The 19,219-nt window shown below is 40.1% G+C and overlaps 1 protein-coding gene and 1 long non-coding RNA gene across 4 annotated transcripts; one reads left to right on the top strand and one right to left on the bottom strand.

Moving 5' to 3' along the window:
* Positions 1-2,412: 2,412 nt before the first annotated feature.
* LOC138043211 (uncharacterized) lies at positions 2,413-4,595 on the bottom strand. Its single transcript, XR_011131204.1, has 3 exons — positions 4,442-4,595; positions 3,588-3,728; positions 2,413-2,810 (listed from the first exon to the last, which is right to left on the bottom strand). It is a non-coding gene; the product is annotated as an uncharacterized lncRNA (long non-coding RNA).
* A 125-nt stretch (positions 4,596-4,720) lies between these two features.
* Positions 4,721-15,783, top strand: LOC138043210 (chymotrypsin-like protease CTRL-1). 3 transcript variants are annotated; one of them, XM_068889358.1, is made up of 6 exons: positions 4,721-4,832; positions 5,158-5,270; positions 6,996-7,354; positions 7,641-7,779; positions 12,428-12,481; positions 14,632-15,783. In XM_068889358.1, exons 2-6 carry the CDS (start codon positions 5,213-5,215, stop codon positions 15,411-15,413), a joined length of 1,392 nt encoding a protein of 463 aa, XP_068745459.1. In that variant the 5' UTR covers positions 4,721-4,832; positions 5,158-5,212; the 3' UTR covers positions 15,414-15,783. The 3 variants fall into 3 exon arrangements, with proteins under 3 accessions (XP_068745459.1, XP_068745462.1, XP_068745461.1); XM_068889361.1 differs by having other exon boundaries at positions 4,740-4,832; positions 5,174-5,270; XM_068889360.1 differs by having other exon boundaries at positions 4,746-4,832; positions 5,145-5,270.
* Positions 15,784-19,219: the final 3,436 nt, after the last annotated feature.

Below are 19,219 nucleotides of genomic sequence, written 5' to 3'. Positions count from 1 at the left end.
CAATAACAAGAGATGGACTGTTATCACGATTACTTCGTTAGCCTGACAGGCATAACTGGTATCAAATTGATTGCCGTTAAGATGTTTAAGACCAGCCAAAAAGCGGTTTGATCCACTGAAGCCTAGTCAACTATCATAGAGGATAGAAGACCACACTCTGGCTGGTCTTTAGGCTGTTAAGTGCCCACAATGGAGTCACTTGCCTCAAACATGATCTAACAGAAGGTAAAAGCAGTCTACTGCAGGCTCTGCTAACGTAGATGCAGACTCTGTCTTGAAAGCATGATGGCAACTTAACCTTGAGCTGTTTGATAGGCTTTGCCAGACATTTTCTCATTAAGCACTGATTTGGATACCACAGCTCTCACTACTCAACTACCGGCAAGGCTTGCCTTATGGCGACCAGATCCCAGGTCTGCTCTTACGGATACCTTAGGAGGTCACAGGCAAATGAATATTATTATACACTCCCTCCTATTGAGGATTGAAGACCGTTCTATGGCTGGCCTTCAGGCTGTAAAGCGCCTCGACTAGCTAACACCATGCATGGTGAACGCCTTAACAACGTTACTCTAGTTGAACTTGCGATAAATGTGACTATAAAATAGATCACTTCTCCTTTGAAATGTACCGTACAACGGAATTCGTACGGTTTAAGATGGCTAACAGACGCCGCTTGGTACTAACGCGAATGCCTACACGAGCACATTCTAGGTGAATTTTCGATAAACGTGACTATTACATAGTTCACTTCATCTTTGAAATTTATCGTACAACGGAATTCGTACGGTTAAAGCTGGCTAACAGAAGCCACGTGGTACATACGCGAATGCCTGCACGAGAACATTCTAGGTGAATTTTCCATAAACGTGACTATTACATAGTTCACTTCACCTTTCATGCGTATTTTACAAACTCAAATAAGAGAATTTCCGCCCAACGACAAAATGGCAATGACAGAGGAGGCCTCAAAAGCTAAAATACCACAACTGGAGGCGAAGAGTTTCTAAAATGGCTGAAGCACGTGTTCACCAATTAGGTATCAAAGAACGCCAAAACAAGGTCATTCTAGACTAAATAGAAACAAGGAACTCGTACAAAACTCGATTCACCTCCAGCAAAGAAAACTAAAGGGAAAAGGGAAAAAACACTTACCTGAGACAGCGGAAAAAAAGCAAAATTTTTGACAGAACACGAAGTGATTAAAGACACGTAAACTCCCTTCAAGCAGTTACGGTTCAATGATTGTGACGTCACTCCCGGCAGACTAGGTTCGTTCTTCATGTAAGTACCGGAGGTTACGGTTTATGAGATAGAATTGCTAGATTAAGACATTTCGTACCCCTAGCTACTTTACAACACATATACATCTCACTTATCCATGCCAGCCTTATCTATTGTAGGGCATTGTCGCGTGGGGCCGAGCCACCAAGACTCATAGAAACACAATTCTTATTCTCCAAAAATGTGCCCTCTGCCTGATGTACTTTGGAGACTACAAATCTCATGCTGTACCCTGCTGCTTTTTCTTCTCATTTTCTTCCTCTCGATTTTCTGAACTTTAAATCAGTTGCTGTTCTGATGCATGACATATCTAACAACTTATCGCCTCCTATTATTGCTAATTTATTTATTTATAAAGAAAGCATTCATTCATATAAAACAAGGTCATCTTCAAGAGGTGACTACTTTGTTAAATCTTCAAGACTTGACAAACAAATTAAATCCTTTTCAATATATGGTGTAAAAATTTGGAACAGCTTACCTCGTGAAATTCGTCATCTATCCAAAAACTATTTTAAAATTAAAATCCACCACATCCTACTCAAAAGACTTTCAGAAGAAAATGACCATATTGACTCATCTGTCTTAATAACAAAAATATATTAGTATACTTTGGCTTTTCATATTTGCACTTTGTATTGACTTGATTTTACATGATATTTTCGTATTTTAGTTGACTGTATACTTTGCACAGTAGTTATTTGTATACCTCTTCGTTCTACAATGTATTGTTTGTAAAACACAATTCAATACGGTAGCTTTCTCTACTTTTTCTCTCTTTTATACACATGTAACCACTGCTCGCCTCGACTAGCTATTGCTAGCTGCGAGCAGTGCAGATTGAAAATGTATCATATAATGAAATTCTACAATAAACAATAAACCTAAATGTAACTAACAGGGTGGCTCAAACCCGTTTCAACGCTTCCAGTTAACGCTCTAATAAGAAGGATCGACCCTTCAACTTTATATCATATCAGCAATATTGTGGTGCCAAATGAAACGCGGGTTATTGGAGGACAAGATGCAGTCATTATTGTGACGTAAGATGTCACTGTGGCAACGGGCAAGCCCTGTAAAAACAACCTTCAGTTGCCTATATTTCAACAACGAACTGGGTGACCCTGATTTCTTATTCCTGAAAAGTAATCAGAAGGGCAAGATGAAACAGTCTGCAAAATTGAAAAATTTCTATACAGCGAATTCAGAGCTACCTCAATTCTGTGATTTTTTAAAGAAGGCTCTGAATGCGCTGTATAGAATTGTTCTGAACTTAGCCGATAGTTTCATCTTGGCCTTCTGAGCACTTTTCAGCTTTTTATTGTAGAATCTCCTTACAATTGAAAAAGACTGTAACCAGTTTACTCAACAAAATCGCTTTTCATCGATCGCATGTCTTGAATAGTTTCATTAGATCGACGTAATAGATGAGATTTTCCTGGTTCCTTTTGTTGTCGTCACCAAATCATTTTAGAACAGACAGAGGTTTTCTTAATTGCGTCAGTGAGTTGGTTAACAGTAAGATGCTGCGAAATAAATATGTATTCAAAATTAATAAAATGGTAAAATGTATGGGTTAGAAATTAGGTTAGTGTGGGAAAATGAACTCATCAAGTCCGCCCGCCCTCTCAACAATTGGAAAAAAACACTTTTCTTCAGCAGACAGACATGGTGAAAATTAGTCACATGACAAAACGTTGGACGGTTTCCGGCGGCAACACCTTCTACTAGCACAGCAAAAGATGGGGCCTGATAATTTGAGGGTCTTTATACCAGTTCTCTTGCAAAGTTCTGAAATAGTCTTACAACTAGTTAAATTCACTAATATCGGTTTCTCACTCTCAATGATAATGTGATGTGAATGTTATATATCAATATAATCACCGCCGATTTTGAGGTTAGTCCCTCCGCTACATTTATTAATGCTTGTTCTGTTGAACTGTAAGCACTTTCAGGGTTTCTATGAATTGATATCTTTACGGACTATTTTGTAGTCTATTGTTCAAGTTTATCGTGAAGGTCACACAGTTCCTCTATATCGGCTTCACTTTTCTCTGCTTTAGGCAAAACTCTAACATCTTTCAGCTCCTTCTGCAATTGGTTGTTTGCGATTCCCAAGCTACGCATTTTTTCAGTTACCATAAAGGCCTGTTCAAACGCACTATACACGCACTATACAACACTCGACTTTGTATGATCGACATTGTATAGCGTTGTTGGGTAAGGTGTTCAAACGTACTATACACGGACTATACAACCACTCTACAAGTATGACGAAACAGAGAATTGTGGGTTAAGATTACCCATAGTTCCACGCGCGTTTCCATAGAAATGACGTAAAACATGGCGGAGTTTTCAGCTGCCATCATTGCACATCACAAAAGAATTAAACAACATGTGTTGAACTGCGCTTTGTAGATGTTTTGATCTTGCTTGATTTGGAGCTGCGGAGGAAAAAGCCAAAACAAATATCGGTTTATTAGCAAGGCTTGTTTAATTCTTTATTATATTGTTATTTTTACAGCTTCTGTGGGAATTAAAAGAGCGCAAAAAGGCAAGAAAAGATCTAATTAATGAAAAAGGTAATTAATTAAATGGAGAGTAAGTGGAAAGAGAAAATTTCTTAGTTCTCATGACAACAACAGTGGATGACCAATTTTTTTTTTTTTTTTTTTGACTTTTATTAAGGCAGCTTCATTTGACAATTACAGAATTTTGCATTAGCGAGATACGTTAATTCAGTTATATTTTGACTAAACCTGCATGAAAGACTGCACTGAGTGATTAGGAAAAGATCTTATATAGTCCCAAATGCTATGAAAAACAATGGGGAGCCACTGTGCAACTTAACGTCCATAATATAACTGTTACAATTTTATTAATAAGCAAGAAGCCTGAAATGCCGTGCCCTAGAAAAACGGTAAGGGCATTCCAAAAGAACGCAATATCTTTAACTTCTTTTTGGTAACAATTGTTTTGCTTTCGATTCTACCGTTGTCTTTCCTAGAATTGAAAGATCTCACGTAACTGCAAGGCTAAAGACTAGTATGATCCTTTAGTTCAAGATGCCTGGAAGGTTATCCGATCTTCCTATGTGATAGGTAAGGATAAAGAAAGTGCGGAATATTTTTTTTGCATGTAACAGTTAAAAACTTACACTGGGTTGCATTGAAATTTATCTTGTTAACGCTCCATTTAACCAGTGTTGGTGGGGCCTATTGAAGCTTGGAGAATTGGTCTTGCTAATAATGAACCTACAATTGTTGTTAATATATCAGTGTACTAGGCATTAAATATTCCCCAGAAGTATAGCAAAATATAAAAATCACTTAGCACTCCCGAGATGACCGCTTGCTGATTAAACGGGAAGAAAATGTTGAATATTCTCGAACCAGGCAGGTAATTATCTCTTTAAGCGGGTGGTTACATTTTATGCATCGGATTACCACCATTGACACGGTCGGACATATGACGTCTATAAAGACAAATATGGCGGCACGAAAATTGAATTGAATTTGGGAAATGAGCTACGGTCAACCAGTCTTCAGGTAATAGATATTTTTTCAGTTTCCACATCGAGCTTTTTTCATAATTTCACTTTGCTAAAAATCTGTCGCGACTTACATTCAATCAAGCCCTTGAGTTGAAGGTCATCCTTGTGTTAAATTGACAATCATTAAACCATCGCCTAATTATAACAAACTGAAATATATAGAGTAATAGGAAGTGTTCACGATTTACTGGGAAGATTGCCTAAGGATATTTTCGCAGGATATTTTCCTTGGAATGTCAGGAACCCGTGTAAATACAATGGTTGATATATATACCCTAGAGTTAATGTACCTGATCTCGCTTCACAGTGTTTTGTTGCAGTTGTTCTTTTCTGCAGTTGTTTTGACTAAGATGAGCAAAGAGAGGAAAGAGAACCATGGCGTTTGAATATCTCCATCCATTGTTTGCCTTTCACTGCATGGTGTTCTCAGCAGGTATGAAAAGGCCAGTGATCAGGATTTTAATTACACGACGTTCGGCTAGGCCAGAAGAAGTCATAGAACTGTCAAGGCATTTGTCATTTATTTGCCTTTTTTTCCAAAACCACTTTTCTTGTTAGAATGCTAAATTAAGCTATTCTAAGGGTATCCATTAAGTAGTCTTAGGTTCTTCCGATTTTAAACCAGTCATTCAACCGTAGCCCTTTCCATCCACTTGCTGTCACAACATGCCACTATAAATTGATTCCTTTCCTTCTTTCAAAGATAACATGGATTTAGCCAAGATTAAAAGCGGAGCTCCCGGTTTCAAACTCCAGAAAGCAGTATAGCGTATATGGAAATAATTATTATTCTTTGATCAGTAGAGTTTTTCTGAAGCAAAAGCATATAAAAAACCAGGAAAGATTTATTGCTACTCGACGTTTCGGGATCATCATGACTCCATTATCAAGACACTAGTTAAATAGCATGCAAATAAGGAAACGTACAAGATAAGCATAAATTAAAATAAACGGCCTAAACAAACATCTTGGCGTGGATGGAATCCGTTTGCACGTTCAATGTTGGTTTACGCATGCGAATGTATAACATTTCTTTAACGAGGCAATCAAATTTGCCGCTACATTTCGTGATGGTGTGAAATTGCTCAATGAAGCGTTCAGGCATTTCACTATTGTGTTGGAGGTTATAAATCGAAGATGACTTTCTAGTGTAGCGTAGAAGGGCACACTAGAAAGTCATCTTCGACTTACAAACATTATAACCTCCAACACAATAGTGAAATGCCTGACGAAATAGACAATGGTGACAAGAAAACTCGCCAATGATGTCTGCTGTAAGCTTGAATGGCGACGTCAACACGCGTACGGTCAACACGGAATAGATCATTTTCGAATTCTCACGGCTGGACTGGATCTAGCATGGAATGGAGGCTAATACGGGCAAATCTTTTCAAATGCAAATTAATTTGCTCCCATTAGCCTCCATTTCATGCTAGATCCAGTCCAACCGTTGGAATACGAAACTGGCCTATTGCAAACGTTTTCAGGCCTTCTTCCTCAGGCCTTCTTTCTCTTTTTTTAGCGAGCTTCACAAAATATGTCAGGCAGCGAGAGATGCATTAAGAAATAAAACATCAGCTGAAAGCTAACCTTTGTAAATAGGTGTTTTGTCTCTCGCTCTATTTCTCTCAGCTTTTAACGGTGTTTTTTTCTCTTCCTCGGCTTCTCTCGAGGCTTTTTTCGCTTCAATTCTCAACTTTCGTCGCCTCTTCTCTCGTGCTCTTTCCTGCTCTTTATACCGTTGTTCGTCACTAATAGTATGAAGTACTTAAAAACAAGTTCCTAAAGTATACACGTTTTTGAACGCGACGACAATGCCTACACCATTTCTTGAGTGATTTTTCCCTCAAAGAAAAAACGCAGTTGCACATTTCGCGCCAAGAAAATCTAACATACCCCTTCCCCCGACGGGATGACATCTGATTCTCTTCCCTCCCCCGCACAGAGTGTACGCGCGGGATAACGCTTAAGCCACAACCAAAATTTCTCGGATGGATAGTTTACCAAATTTTCTTGGCTATGGAGCTACGCGCGGGCGAGATGCTCCGTTATGAAAATCGGTAAAACTTAAGGATTTGCTGAAAGGAAAAAAAACGATCCATTAGTTATTTCCACTAACTAGTTGGTTGATAAGATCCATCCTTCGTCCTGTCCTTAGGCCTTACATATGACCTTTTTGATCGTGACTGTGTAAGGGAACATAACACGCTTAGAAGGCAGCGTGGAGCTCAGCCCCTCATCTGGTCCGAAACGTTGGCCGGTAACGCACAGAAATGGGCCGAGTATCTTGCACTGAACGACAAGATCCAACACGATGTTGACACTTTGGCGGAGAAGGACGAAGGCGAGAACATAGCTTGGTTTGTTCCGCCACAACCTAAATGCAAGTTCGGTTGGAAACCTGATTGTGTCACGTGTAGTGAGGTGGTAGAAAACTGGTATGATGAAGAAAAGAACTATAACTATGATCAAGGGACGGCTAGGGATCCAAGTTTACCAATCAAGCACTTTGCACAGGTCAGTTGCAACATTCCCATATGAGTGACAATACACCAACTATCTCAGTTCATTTTATACATCTCAGACTGTGAAAATAGTAGTAAACTGTACGGGAGTGCTAATCGAGATACAATCAGTGGCAAAAGTCTTGGGACACTCAACCTTTGCAGTTGGTTTTGCTACAGAGTTTGAATAACCCCCAACCCCCCTTTAGTTTCTGACATATCTGAGAGGGTTTCAAGTTCATACTGGCGTTAGCGTCCCAACTACCTTTGCCACTGACTGTATCCTCGTCCGACATTAGGTTGTATGGAATGGATCCATGGCGATAGGTGTCGGCAGTGCCGTTTCAAAGACTTACGGCTTCATATTTGTGGCTCGATATTCACCCAGAGGAGCGGTAGGTGGACCACAGGCTTTCAAGAAAAACGTGTTCTCCTCAGGTAAGTTATGTTGCTTTCATAACTGAGGCCTCTCACGTTTCACGTTTTCAGAAAGTTAGTAAGAATTGCACAATATTTTATTTTACGTTACAGCACTCTTTATTGCGTTCATTGCTAAAGAATACACTCGCTACCTCCATAGGACACAGTGCTAATACATCACAATAAAGCCAATATACACCTACAAACACTACTGAACTACGTGCATAGATGCAAAAAAAAAACGTGACCCAAAAAGGTTAAAGAAATAAACAAAGCAGTTTCATCACGAACAAATAACAGCAAGATTCTCGACAAGTAAAAATCTTGGGACGTAACAATAACACTGTCACTATCGGTACCTGTAGGATATCAGAGCCACTTAGGCGAGCCACAAAGCTATAAACAAATCTCTTTAATCAAGCAAAGAACACCTACACAATTCACACTCGTTGTCTTACATTCCCGGATGTACTAACGCTCTCAGGTGCTGACCTAATACACTACATTCCTTTCTCTCTTCACTTTAACGCCTACAGTCCAATATTAAAAAAAACAATTAACTATCCAACGCTTCTTAAAGCATGTCCTAGAACTCCCACTTCGATACTTATACTGAAGAAAACTTAAATGTCAGTCTGGTAATATTAATAGAGACTCTTGCAGTCCAGTAATTGGTCAAATGTCACTCTCGCAACACAACAACAGGTTCGATAGTCTGAAGTTGTCCAAGTTAGTATAAAACATAATTATTTAGCCGTTTTGGGCGGCTAGCAATTCTTCCTCATTTCCTCAAAGGTTTATCAGCTGGAGAAGACCAACTTCTGGTGGTGATTCTGCCATTGGTACAGGATCCTCCTCCACAGGCGGCAACTCAGTTGCTTTGGTTTTATAGGGGGCTCAACAGCCTGTAATGTACTTTCCCGGTCTTCTCGGTCTGATGTTAGAGACGGTTTGACATGCCGAAGATTTTGCTTGTACTGAACTCCCTGTGGCGACTGTACCAGACCTTCGCTCAAAGCCTTTCCTTCGTCTTAACAACTCCCTGGTGCCCTTCATACTCCAGACTAACAACTCTCTTGCGAAGAATTTGGGGGATAACAATTCTTGTTCCTCAAAGAATCACATGGCCAATAAAGGTCAACTCATTGTGCACAGGCAAGTATGACCGAATGGGAGCACTGTCCAATTTGCCTTCGACGAGACAATTTCGGACGGATTGTAACTCTGGATCCTGTGCCGAGATCCGTTCAATCTCCTTGATTCTCAAAGCCGTAGGGTAAGTGTGCAGAGCTACCAAACGCACGTATCTATTATCTTGTATGGACTGATCTGGGGCAGATATCTTTGTCAATCGGGAAAGAGGAACATAACAAACTCGATAGTTGTAGGGTTGAAGACGCAGAACCCATCACTCTATCCTAGCTGAGGGTCTGGACTTTCTTGAATATATGACTTTCAGTGCTTCATGGTCGGTCACAAGATCAAACTGGGGTACCTCATACAGGTAGTGGTGGAAGCCTTCACAGGCCCACACGAAGGCTAGTGCTTCCTTCTCCATTTGACTGTAACGACGCCCTACTTGACTCAAACCTCGACTGGCGTAGCAGATGGCACGACTCTCTCCACCCTTCTCTTCCACAAGTACTGCCCCAAGTCCCACGAGACTAGCATCAGCAATAACACAGGCAAATGCGTTCTTGTCAAAGTTACAAGAACTGGTGCACTGGCAACTTGACCCTTCAATTTCCGAAATGAAATCTCCTGCTCCTCTCTCCAGAAGAATGGCTCTCCTTTCCGTGCAAGTCTGGACCAGATGTTGTTGCAAAATCTGGAATAAATCTGGCACTGAATCCCACAAGCCCCAAGAAGCTCCGAACTTCTGGAGACGTTTGCGGTTGACTTGCTTCAACAACGACTCTCACTTTTTCTTCAGTCGGCCCGATTCCATGCTTTGTAAGCAAAAGACCCATAACAACCACTCTCGTCATTCGGAATGTGCACTTGTCAGCGTTCACAGTCAGTTTTTCTCTAAGTCGCGTCAAAATACAATTTAAATTCTTATCATGCTCCTCCATGTCTTGGCCATGAACAATATGATCATCTGCTATGATAGCTACCCCCTGCAGACCTACCATTGACTGCGTGAAGATGTGTTGGTACTTTTCGGGTGCAGCATTGACAGCAAAGCTTAGTCGTTTGTACCGGAAGATGCCATCATGGGTGGCAAAAGCAGTGATATCCCTCGAGTCAGCATCCAATTAAATTTGGTGAAAACTCCACCTCAAATCCAATTTGGAGAACACAGCACTTCCATTAAAGTGCCCCTGTGATAAAAAAAAAAACACTTCTTTTTTTCCTTCAGATTTTGAAAGTGTGTTTGCTTAACACCTGACTGGCCAAATGTTGAGCTTTGATTTTTATCCAAAGGCCGTTTACTTTGAGTGTAAGTTTTAGATTTCACGGTCCGCCATTACTCACGTTCAAACCTGACCGATTGGACTCAGACGGTTGGATCCAGGGAAAAGTGACGTCAGAGGCTCACTAGCTTAAAATTTCAGCGTGTGAACGCAGCTTATTATATATGCAAAGCGTGAGTTTAAAAGTCTGAAAGCCCAAAACCCCCGTGCTGCATATTAATTCTGCGGCGTACACACGTATTGCATTCTTAAACTAGTGAGCCTTTGACGTCATTTTCTCCTCCATCCAGCTCTCTCAAGAACATAATGTTAGTAATGGCGGACCATTAAATAGGAAAATTACAGTTAAAATAAAGAGGTGTCTTTTTGAAATCAAGGCTTAAAACGTGGGTCACTTCGTGTTTTGTTAACATAGTTTTGAAATCCAAAGAAAAATATGAATTGATTTTCTGGTCACAGGGGCACTTTAAGGCTCTCGAGCACTTCATCTATGGTTGGTATGGGCAATCTCTCATGAATAATGGCCTCGTTAGCCGTTCGCATATCGACACATAGTCGTATGTCACCTGATGCCTTTGGTGCAACAACAATAGGGCTGACCCATGCTGTGGGCCCTGAAGCCTCTCAACGATGTCCTGTTCAAGGAGTTCATTAACTTTGGCAGTTACCTTGTCTTTCAATGAAAAAGGCACTCGTCGCACCTTCTGAGCCACTGGAGTTACACGAGGATCAATATGCAGCTTTAATTGGTAGTTCTTCCGTTTCCCAATCTTTTTAATACAGTGGGGTAGTTTGCTTTGAGTTGAGCCAAAAAAGAGTCGTCAACAGTGTTACAGTTCTCTGTATTGACAGTTCTGCTTGGCCCACACGGAGAATTCCAAGATCTGCGCACAGCTTTAACCACAATGAAATCTGCTACAATCTTTTTCTCGGTTATGGAAACTTCTATGTGAAAGTGGCCTTCAACTTCAAGTTCTCGGCCTCCATAAGCATACAACTTTTTTGTGCATGGTTGTAACTGAATTTTTAACCCCAGATGTTTAAGTTCTTGTACAGTACTCAAGTTAACTAGATTACTTGCTGAACCTGAATCAATCAAAATGTTTCTGCTGACGCCACCAATGCTTACAAATATCACTGGCTCAGAAGAAGATGACAAAGCGCATGTCTGTTCCTCAGAAGTGAAAGCAAATGCATCATTCTCACCTGAATTCTCAAACGGACCTTCAACAAAATTGGCCTGTCTTCCTTCCAGGCTTCAAGCTTTTCCCTCCTTTGCAACAACAAGCCGGGCAACTCCTGTCCCTAGCGAAGTGCCCCTCTTGGCCACAATTAAAACACGTTTTGCCAAAGTTCCCTTTGGATCCATTTCCCGAGGTTTTGCCAACCACATTAGTGCTTGTTCCGGGCTCTTGATAAGGAGTAAAAATTTGCTTCGCTTGCTCACGTGAGGCTTCCTACTTACGAACTTTATCTAATGCAGCCTCCGGAGTAAAATTATTAACTTCGAGCAATTTCTTCTTCAATTCAACATCTTCCAAATTTTCAATCAATTGATCTCGTACGTTTTCGTTTAAAGATTCACCAAAATTGCAATGTCGAGCTTGTTTGCGTAAACGGACCAAGAATTTGTCAGCTGTTTCCCCCTGCATTGGTGCTAGTTGACGAAAAACGAGGCGCTCATACGGGAAAATGAGCATCCAGTTTTCGAAGACACACTGAGAAGACATCATCGGCCCAGGATCTTGAGGATCTTCGTAAATATCTTGAACTTCCATAACTGCTAAATGAAGCAATTGAGCATTTTTTGCGAGCAGCGTTCGTAATTCCCTTGCCATCAATGTAATACTGGTACGACCGTTTCCACTGTCGCCAAGGTTCCGCGACCTGAGACGGCGACCCTGTCAAATCTAAATGAGGCAGCGCTCATTCGACTGAATTCGCCATCCTCGTTGCAAATTTGCAGGATATCAAGGCCACTTAGGCGAGCTACAAAGGTCTAAAAAAATCTCTTTAATCCAGCAAGAAACACCTAGACAATTCTTACTCGTCTTACATTACCAGATGTACTAACGCTCTCATCCGCTGACCTAATACACTACAGTAACCTGTGCTATTTAAAGCGGTATAATTCTACGTACGTTTAAATATTTTAGTTTGGTAATTTAAAATAAACACATTTTATTGATCAGATAAAGAAGTTAGGGGTTAACAGGTTGTACCATTTGTTGTTTTCATTTACATGACAGAAAAGAGAGCGAAGAACTCAGAATCCATAAGTGAAGATACAGCAATAAACTATGGTAAGTAGTGGGGTAATTAAGTTGCATCATCAAGTCCATTCACAGTATATACGTATACTTCGTATGACATCCTCGGATCTGATCCAACTCCTGAATAATGCTTATGCAATAGCTTAAAAAAACAAAACTATGACATACGAATTGCTGCGGCTACAGCGATTTCATAAGGAAAATGCAGTGAGTTGCTGTGCACCTTGTTATCGGCATTACTATACCCTGAATAAATTTAGTCTTCTCTTAGCCCGCCCCGGATCACAACGGCCTTCTTGCAATTAAAAGTGTTTCCCGCTTCGGATAAATTTGTTGTTGTGTAAACGTGTAGATTACAGTCTCAAAGGAACTTAAGAGCCGATGTCTGAAATTATGGAGAATTGGGCGTCAGTCGTGAAATTTCGAATTTCTTCATATTTTGCCCAAGTAACCTCTATAGTGAAGTATTTTCAAAAATAACATTAAACGTTTCAACAGCCTTTTAAATTTTGCGAAATTGGGAAAAGTTTGAAAACACGGCATGCTGGCCTCCTTCGAATGGTAAAATTGGCGGAAAATAACACATTTTTAATTCGCTCGTACGGTAAGACGTGGCGTCGTCTGCTTATGAAACACAAACACAATATAAACAAACTTTAGCTCCTTATAGCACAGTAATAAAATTTGGATAAGCTGTTGAAATGACAATGTTTTGGCCTTTAGAAGAAAACCAGTTTCGGGCATTTCAAAAAATCGCAAATTTCACCCAACTTCCACACTACAGAAACCCAACTGGTACGTCGAGTTTGGACTTGAAATAACAACAGCTTTGAAGAACAACCTTTGTAAATTGTAAATAACTGTGTTAAAATATTTCTGGTGACAATGAAAAAGTACCCCGTCGAGAGATCAAAATGTGAAGAGTAGTTTGACAAGAATCTCCGACTGAATTTATAACACAAACCGCCGGCTGGCTACGCAAAGCAAATTGTAACCGTTTTCATGGAGAGAAATATTGCAGAAAACCTTTGCAAAGTTACTTAAGGGGCTTGCAGAATAATTTTATATAGTGTTGATGCTTTTGAACTTCGATCAACACACACCACCCTTGTTTCAGTCCCGGACTCGATCGAAACCGCAACATAACATGAACCTTACCGTGTTTATCCATCTGTCTGATCGAAATAATCCTCCACTAAATCGTTGTGTTTGGTACTGTAATATATGTAGCTTGCTAGACATGTGATACCCTTGTTTTTCTCGAAATTTGTCGGTACCTGGCCGCAAACAAATTCACAGAAGTAACATTCCTGCACAGAACCAGGATAGATTGCGTGACGCATGACCTGGCCAAAGGTCAATAGCGATCCTTTTTTGGGTGTTGGCGTTTTGAGGTGTAAGCCTAAAGTGCGTGCTAGAAATACTAGTTCTCAACAATCTACCTTTTGATGCGACAAAACCTTTCATGCATTGATATCGAGTCGCTAGTTGTTAACATTTCATTGCATGGCATCTTGCGGCTATTCACTCCTCGTTGGTGGACCCTGCGGCCCCAGTTCATTTAACCCCACGAATGCGGAATGTGTTGCAATCGGCGAGTGTAGCAAAGATGTCTACAATCACATCGTGTATTGCAAAATCAGCGACGACATTGCAGTGGACAGTGAATCAAAGCTAAGGTAGGTGGTTTCCTTTAGATATTACAAACGATTTTTTCTTTAGACATTTTTTAAAATTTGATCGGCATTTTTATTTCAAGCATTTTTGAGACAGAAGAGTCTCATTTAATAATAACAGTGTGCCCACGACATCGAGATTTATTTGGGACTAGGTAGAGGTGCAATAAGTGGCGGTGTTCGATCCCCACTTCTGCGGGGATCGATGCCCACCGGGGAAAATCCTGCGAAGGTTTTCTGCAATATTTCTCTCCATGAAAACGGTTACAATTTCCTTTGCGTAGCCAGCCAGCGGTTTGTGTCATAAATTCAGTCGGAGATTCTTGTCAAACTACTCCTCACATTTTGATCTCTCGACGGGGTAATTTTTCATTTCACTATGGAGGTTACTTGGGCAAAATATGAAGAAATTCGAAATTTCACGACTGACGCCCAATTCTCCATAATTTCAGACATCGGCTCTTAAAGCCAGCCTTTCATTTTCTTTGAAATAATCACTTTCAGAAGTGACCAGTCAACAATCGATGCCAGACATCACTTGTGGATTGTCAAAAGAAGAAGGACTTGAACGAAAGGAAGCTGTTAAAGCAGGGCAATTTCCTTGGGTTGTGGGCTTTAGATATGCAAACCGGTTTGGCAAGTCAAACTTGTTTTGCCGGGGATCCTTACTGGACCGGGAGTGGATATTGACAGCTTCACACTGTTTTGTGGTGCGAGTGAATCCAAAATTTCAACTCCACGTGGTCCTGGGTGAATTCGACGATGAGAACGAAGATGGTCAGGAAGTACAAGCCGAGGCAGTCAAAGTGATAAGACATCCTTTACATAGAAAAAACACCAAAGATTACAATATTGCTTTAGTAAAACTCAAGTCACCGATAAGGGAGTATAATGATTTTATAAGACCGATTTGCTTACCAGATCAAACAATCTCTTTTTCCAGTGGAGAGATCTGTACAGTTATTGGTTCTGGTCGTAATAACACAACAGGAAAACAAGGAAATACGTTGCACAGTATAGGTGTTGCCATACTTACGCCAGAAGAATGTAGAAAAAATGTCCGATGGTTAACAGACAGTATGCTTTGCACAGAATATACTCAAAGAATACTCGACACTTGCAAAGGCGATAGTGGCGGACCACTGGCATGCCTCATCAAAGGGAAATTTTATTTAGGGGGGATTGTTAGTCATGGCAAATTATGCTCAAGGGCTCGATCACCCAATATTTATACAAATGTAAAGTATCTGAGACCTTGGATAACTCATGTTATTAAGAACAACTAAAAATGAGCACGTTCTCTTTCTAAGCTCTGCTCCCCCATGCGATATGTATAAGAGGCACCAACAGGAGGGAGGGCGCGTCTCTAAGGACGCCGTTGGGTTAGTCATCATGCCAGTGACGTCGCGTCCCGCTTCGTTGGCTTTCTAAATGGTGGCGAAATTTGTTGTCGCAGAGGCGGTTAAAAATCAAGAATTTTTCAGGGATAAGGTGGTCAATTTTATTAAATTTAGCAATGATAGGATTCCTTTGTTGATTAAAAAATAAAAACAGTAAAGAGGTGTCAGAGGTGTGATGAGTTAAAACGAAAACTTTCGGCCTTCGAGCAAATCAGGCGAGAAGTATTGTCACCCGGTCGGACTTTCAAGGGGCAGTACACAGCAAATTGGACGAGTTCCGAGTCCAGAATAGAAGGTTCATGACAGTACATACAAGGCTACAGGTGTGTGTAATTTCAACTCTTAGATGTTGATGGTTCGCCATATCAATCCCTTCGAAGTTTATAAGGTGGCAGCGCGGAAAGAGCGGCTGAAAACTAAAGTTATTGAATTGCCAGAGTTAAGTTAATTTTACGGATTGGGTGGTAAGTTCAATCTGGTTCTAGTTTATTTTCTCTGTTGAAATGTTGAAATTATTATAATATAATATTTCAATATTCCATAGCCTAGATTCGACTTATTTGACAAAATAACAGATCTAGAGTTGAGGTTCATGAGAATAATCCATCGTTTTCAACAAACGAAAATTCAAAGAATTATAATTATTTTAGTCCTCTGAATTGAGCCTGGAATCTGTTCCTTTGTGCGTACACAATTTGAAATAAGCCTATTGCCTTTGGCTCCATTGAATCCTGATGACAGCCAACATCAACACTATTATTTTGACACTGTAAACTGATGATATCAATTGCTTTCCTTGCAAATATAATAATGACTGCAAAGTTACAGCTAACAATGGTCGGGAAAAGCACAAGTAATGACCCAAATTGCCAAAAAAGAAATAAATAGAATTAGAAGACAAAGTCCACCAAGGATGTAGGCAAGTCAGGCAACTATGTCTTGGTATGAATGTGAATATAATTCAAATTTTAGAATCCAACTCAAGGCACATTATCTGCAGGAAAACTAAAAGTCCAGGTCCAGGTTGCTCGAAGCATAGTTAGCGCTAACCAGTGTTAAATACTATGGAAAACGCTACCTATAGATTTTGATAACTCTTAGCCAACGGCTTTGAGCAACTGGCCCCAGGCCCCAGTTGTTCAAAAGGTGGATAGCGCTATCCACCGGATAAATCACTATCCAATGGATACCTCAATTGGTTTAATTTCGCTATGACTTATCCACTGGATAGTGATTTATCCGGCGGATAGCACATAGCCTATCCATCTTTGAACAACTGGGCCCAGGCCTCAGTTGTTCAAAAGATGGACAGCACTCTCTGCCGGATAAATCTCTATCCAGTGAATAAGTCATTGCAAAACCAACTGCACTATCCAATGGATCGGTGATTTATTCGGTGGATAGACTGTGTTATCCACCTTTGGAACAACAAGGGCCAGACACTACTTCAGTACATGTATGGTGTGTGTAGTAATTTCCACTCTGTTAGAGGAAGAACATCAAGATTGGCAGGTAATTCTACCATGATCAGGTTATTTACAGGGGCATCCAACGATAATCTTCGGTACATATGTGTTCGGGAGAGTCAAACTGTTCTAAGAATTTTGGTTCTACGTAGCCGAACAACTATAGATTTTTTTACTGAAACATCAAGTTATCCGAACAGATCAAATTCTTCTAGGAGAAAAAAACATCTCTTTATATCGTCTTTATACACTACATGGGGCCTAGAAATGGTTCTGGAAGGCTTTTGGCTAATTTGCTGCTTGGGTGCCCTTGTATTTAGGGTTGGCCAGAAATGGTAAGCACGATAGTAATGGCTGCTAAGGAAAAGACTACCCGAGTTTGATTTGTGCAAAGGTGCAACAATATTCTGTAATAAAGTGAAAGGCATGTGACCATAACAGTGGAAAGAAAAGCCTTAGATGCAGGACTCCAAAAGTATTACACAAGGAAGAATTGGATTGTTGCTTCAAATTTAAGCAAGTCTTATAAAGAGGTTCAAGCAAATGCAAAACTATTATTTTACAATAACAGCTTCAGGAAACAAAATAAGAATGACCATTAAATAATTTCTTGTTTCATTGTGTTTTACAATTTGCTTTGAAAAGGTTTTGTGAGGCTTGCCAGTTCAATAGGATGACGATTGTAAATACAGCACAAGTAAGAGTTGAATAAAATAAATTGGACAGGCTTGTGTAGAGAACATTTCTCCCTTTTAACTGCTCAGTAAACACAAACATAACATAAGTAATAGTACCCATTGAAGCACGCATAAATTTGACAATTATTTTTGGATGCACACCTACCCAACTTCATTGGTGTGTTTGTTAAAAAAATATAATTTGGTGAGTTCTTGAAGGGATATTAAGTCTATGAGGCAGTCTTGTGATCTGAAATGGCTTCCATTATGTCATTACTGTACAGAACAGATGCTGCGAGATGCAAAATGAAATGACAATTTCACCGCACTGGTCGACCGTGCTTTTGCCAGCGCAACTCCACGGTAACAGGTTTACCGTTTTGGAGGATTTGTAATGTAATGTAATGGGAAAAAGCAAGTGATCTTCTGAAATACTAAATCACACAGCAAGATCGCAGAACCAAATTTAAAAGCAATGCCATATTTGTTTATAAAATAATTAGGATAGCATGAGCTCTCTGGTTGGTCAATAGCTGTGTTTAGATGAGAGTAACAAAGGAGACTAATGTTCACCATGCGCCTCATCACTTCGAAAATCCCTTGAAATTCAGTCAAATTCATTCGAAACGCGGGAAAATGAGAAAAGGCGGATGTTGTGTTGGCATCGTTAATATTCATCGCCTGTTTCCAAAAGGACGGCACACAATGACTGCAAAGATGATGAGTCGTTGGAAAGACTTGGGCATTACCTTATCTTTATGACCGATACTAGTTCAATACAATGTGAAACACGGCGAAGGATCGCAAATGAAACGAAGATGGCGATTCAAAAAAGTGGCGATGAACTGCGTAACTGTGCATAAATTTCAAAGAGCAGAGGATAGGTTTGCCTTCCTGGAGTTGTTTTTTCCTTATTTAGTTCAACTCAGAATGAAGAGCTATTTAATAATAAAGTAAGTCATATTTGAATTGAAGTGCGAGTTTACATTAAAAAATATGGGCAAACTGGCGTTTGAAGCGGGGGCAACAATAAATCAGTTAACAAGACGGAGTCAAAAAATTGCAGCCGACAGGTGAAGAACATCTCAATTCGCAATAAAGCTTGCCGACCTTGAAATTTTGAACCACGTGGTCGAAATAGAGTCAGGAATTGTTCTGGAGACGAAATCGGGCTGATTTTGACTCGTCAAGCAAACGAGATTCAGCCAAGACGCAAGGCTTTACTTTACGAGTGCTCCAGTGCACGCGAAAGCGGCCAGCAAAGTGAGTCTATTGTCCTATAGAAATCTGTCTTTTTGAGCTAGTTCTTTGTTGAAAAAGCAATCATCGCAAGCCTTCTCAATGCTATCCAGTCATTGTGGATACATCAAATACTAATTTTGCTGAAAAACAATGGAGATTGACACTGATTCATAATTAAATTATCTATTTTTTAATTTACAATGCACTTACACGTTTTCTAGGTACAAAATTAGGCTCATCTTAGGCGAAGTACTATTTACATTTGTATAAAACTGCTTACATCAAGGAAAATTAAGGAAATTATTCT

This window comes from Montipora capricornis, chromosome 3, assembly GCF_036669925.1.
Source record: "Montipora capricornis isolate CH-2021 chromosome 3, ASM3666992v2, whole genome shotgun sequence".
NCBI classification, from domain to species: domain Eukaryota; kingdom Metazoa; phylum Cnidaria; class Anthozoa; order Scleractinia; family Acroporidae; genus Montipora; species Montipora capricornis.
Note: the sequence above shows the minus strand (reverse complement) of the source record. Positions and strands in the feature narration are given on the sequence as shown.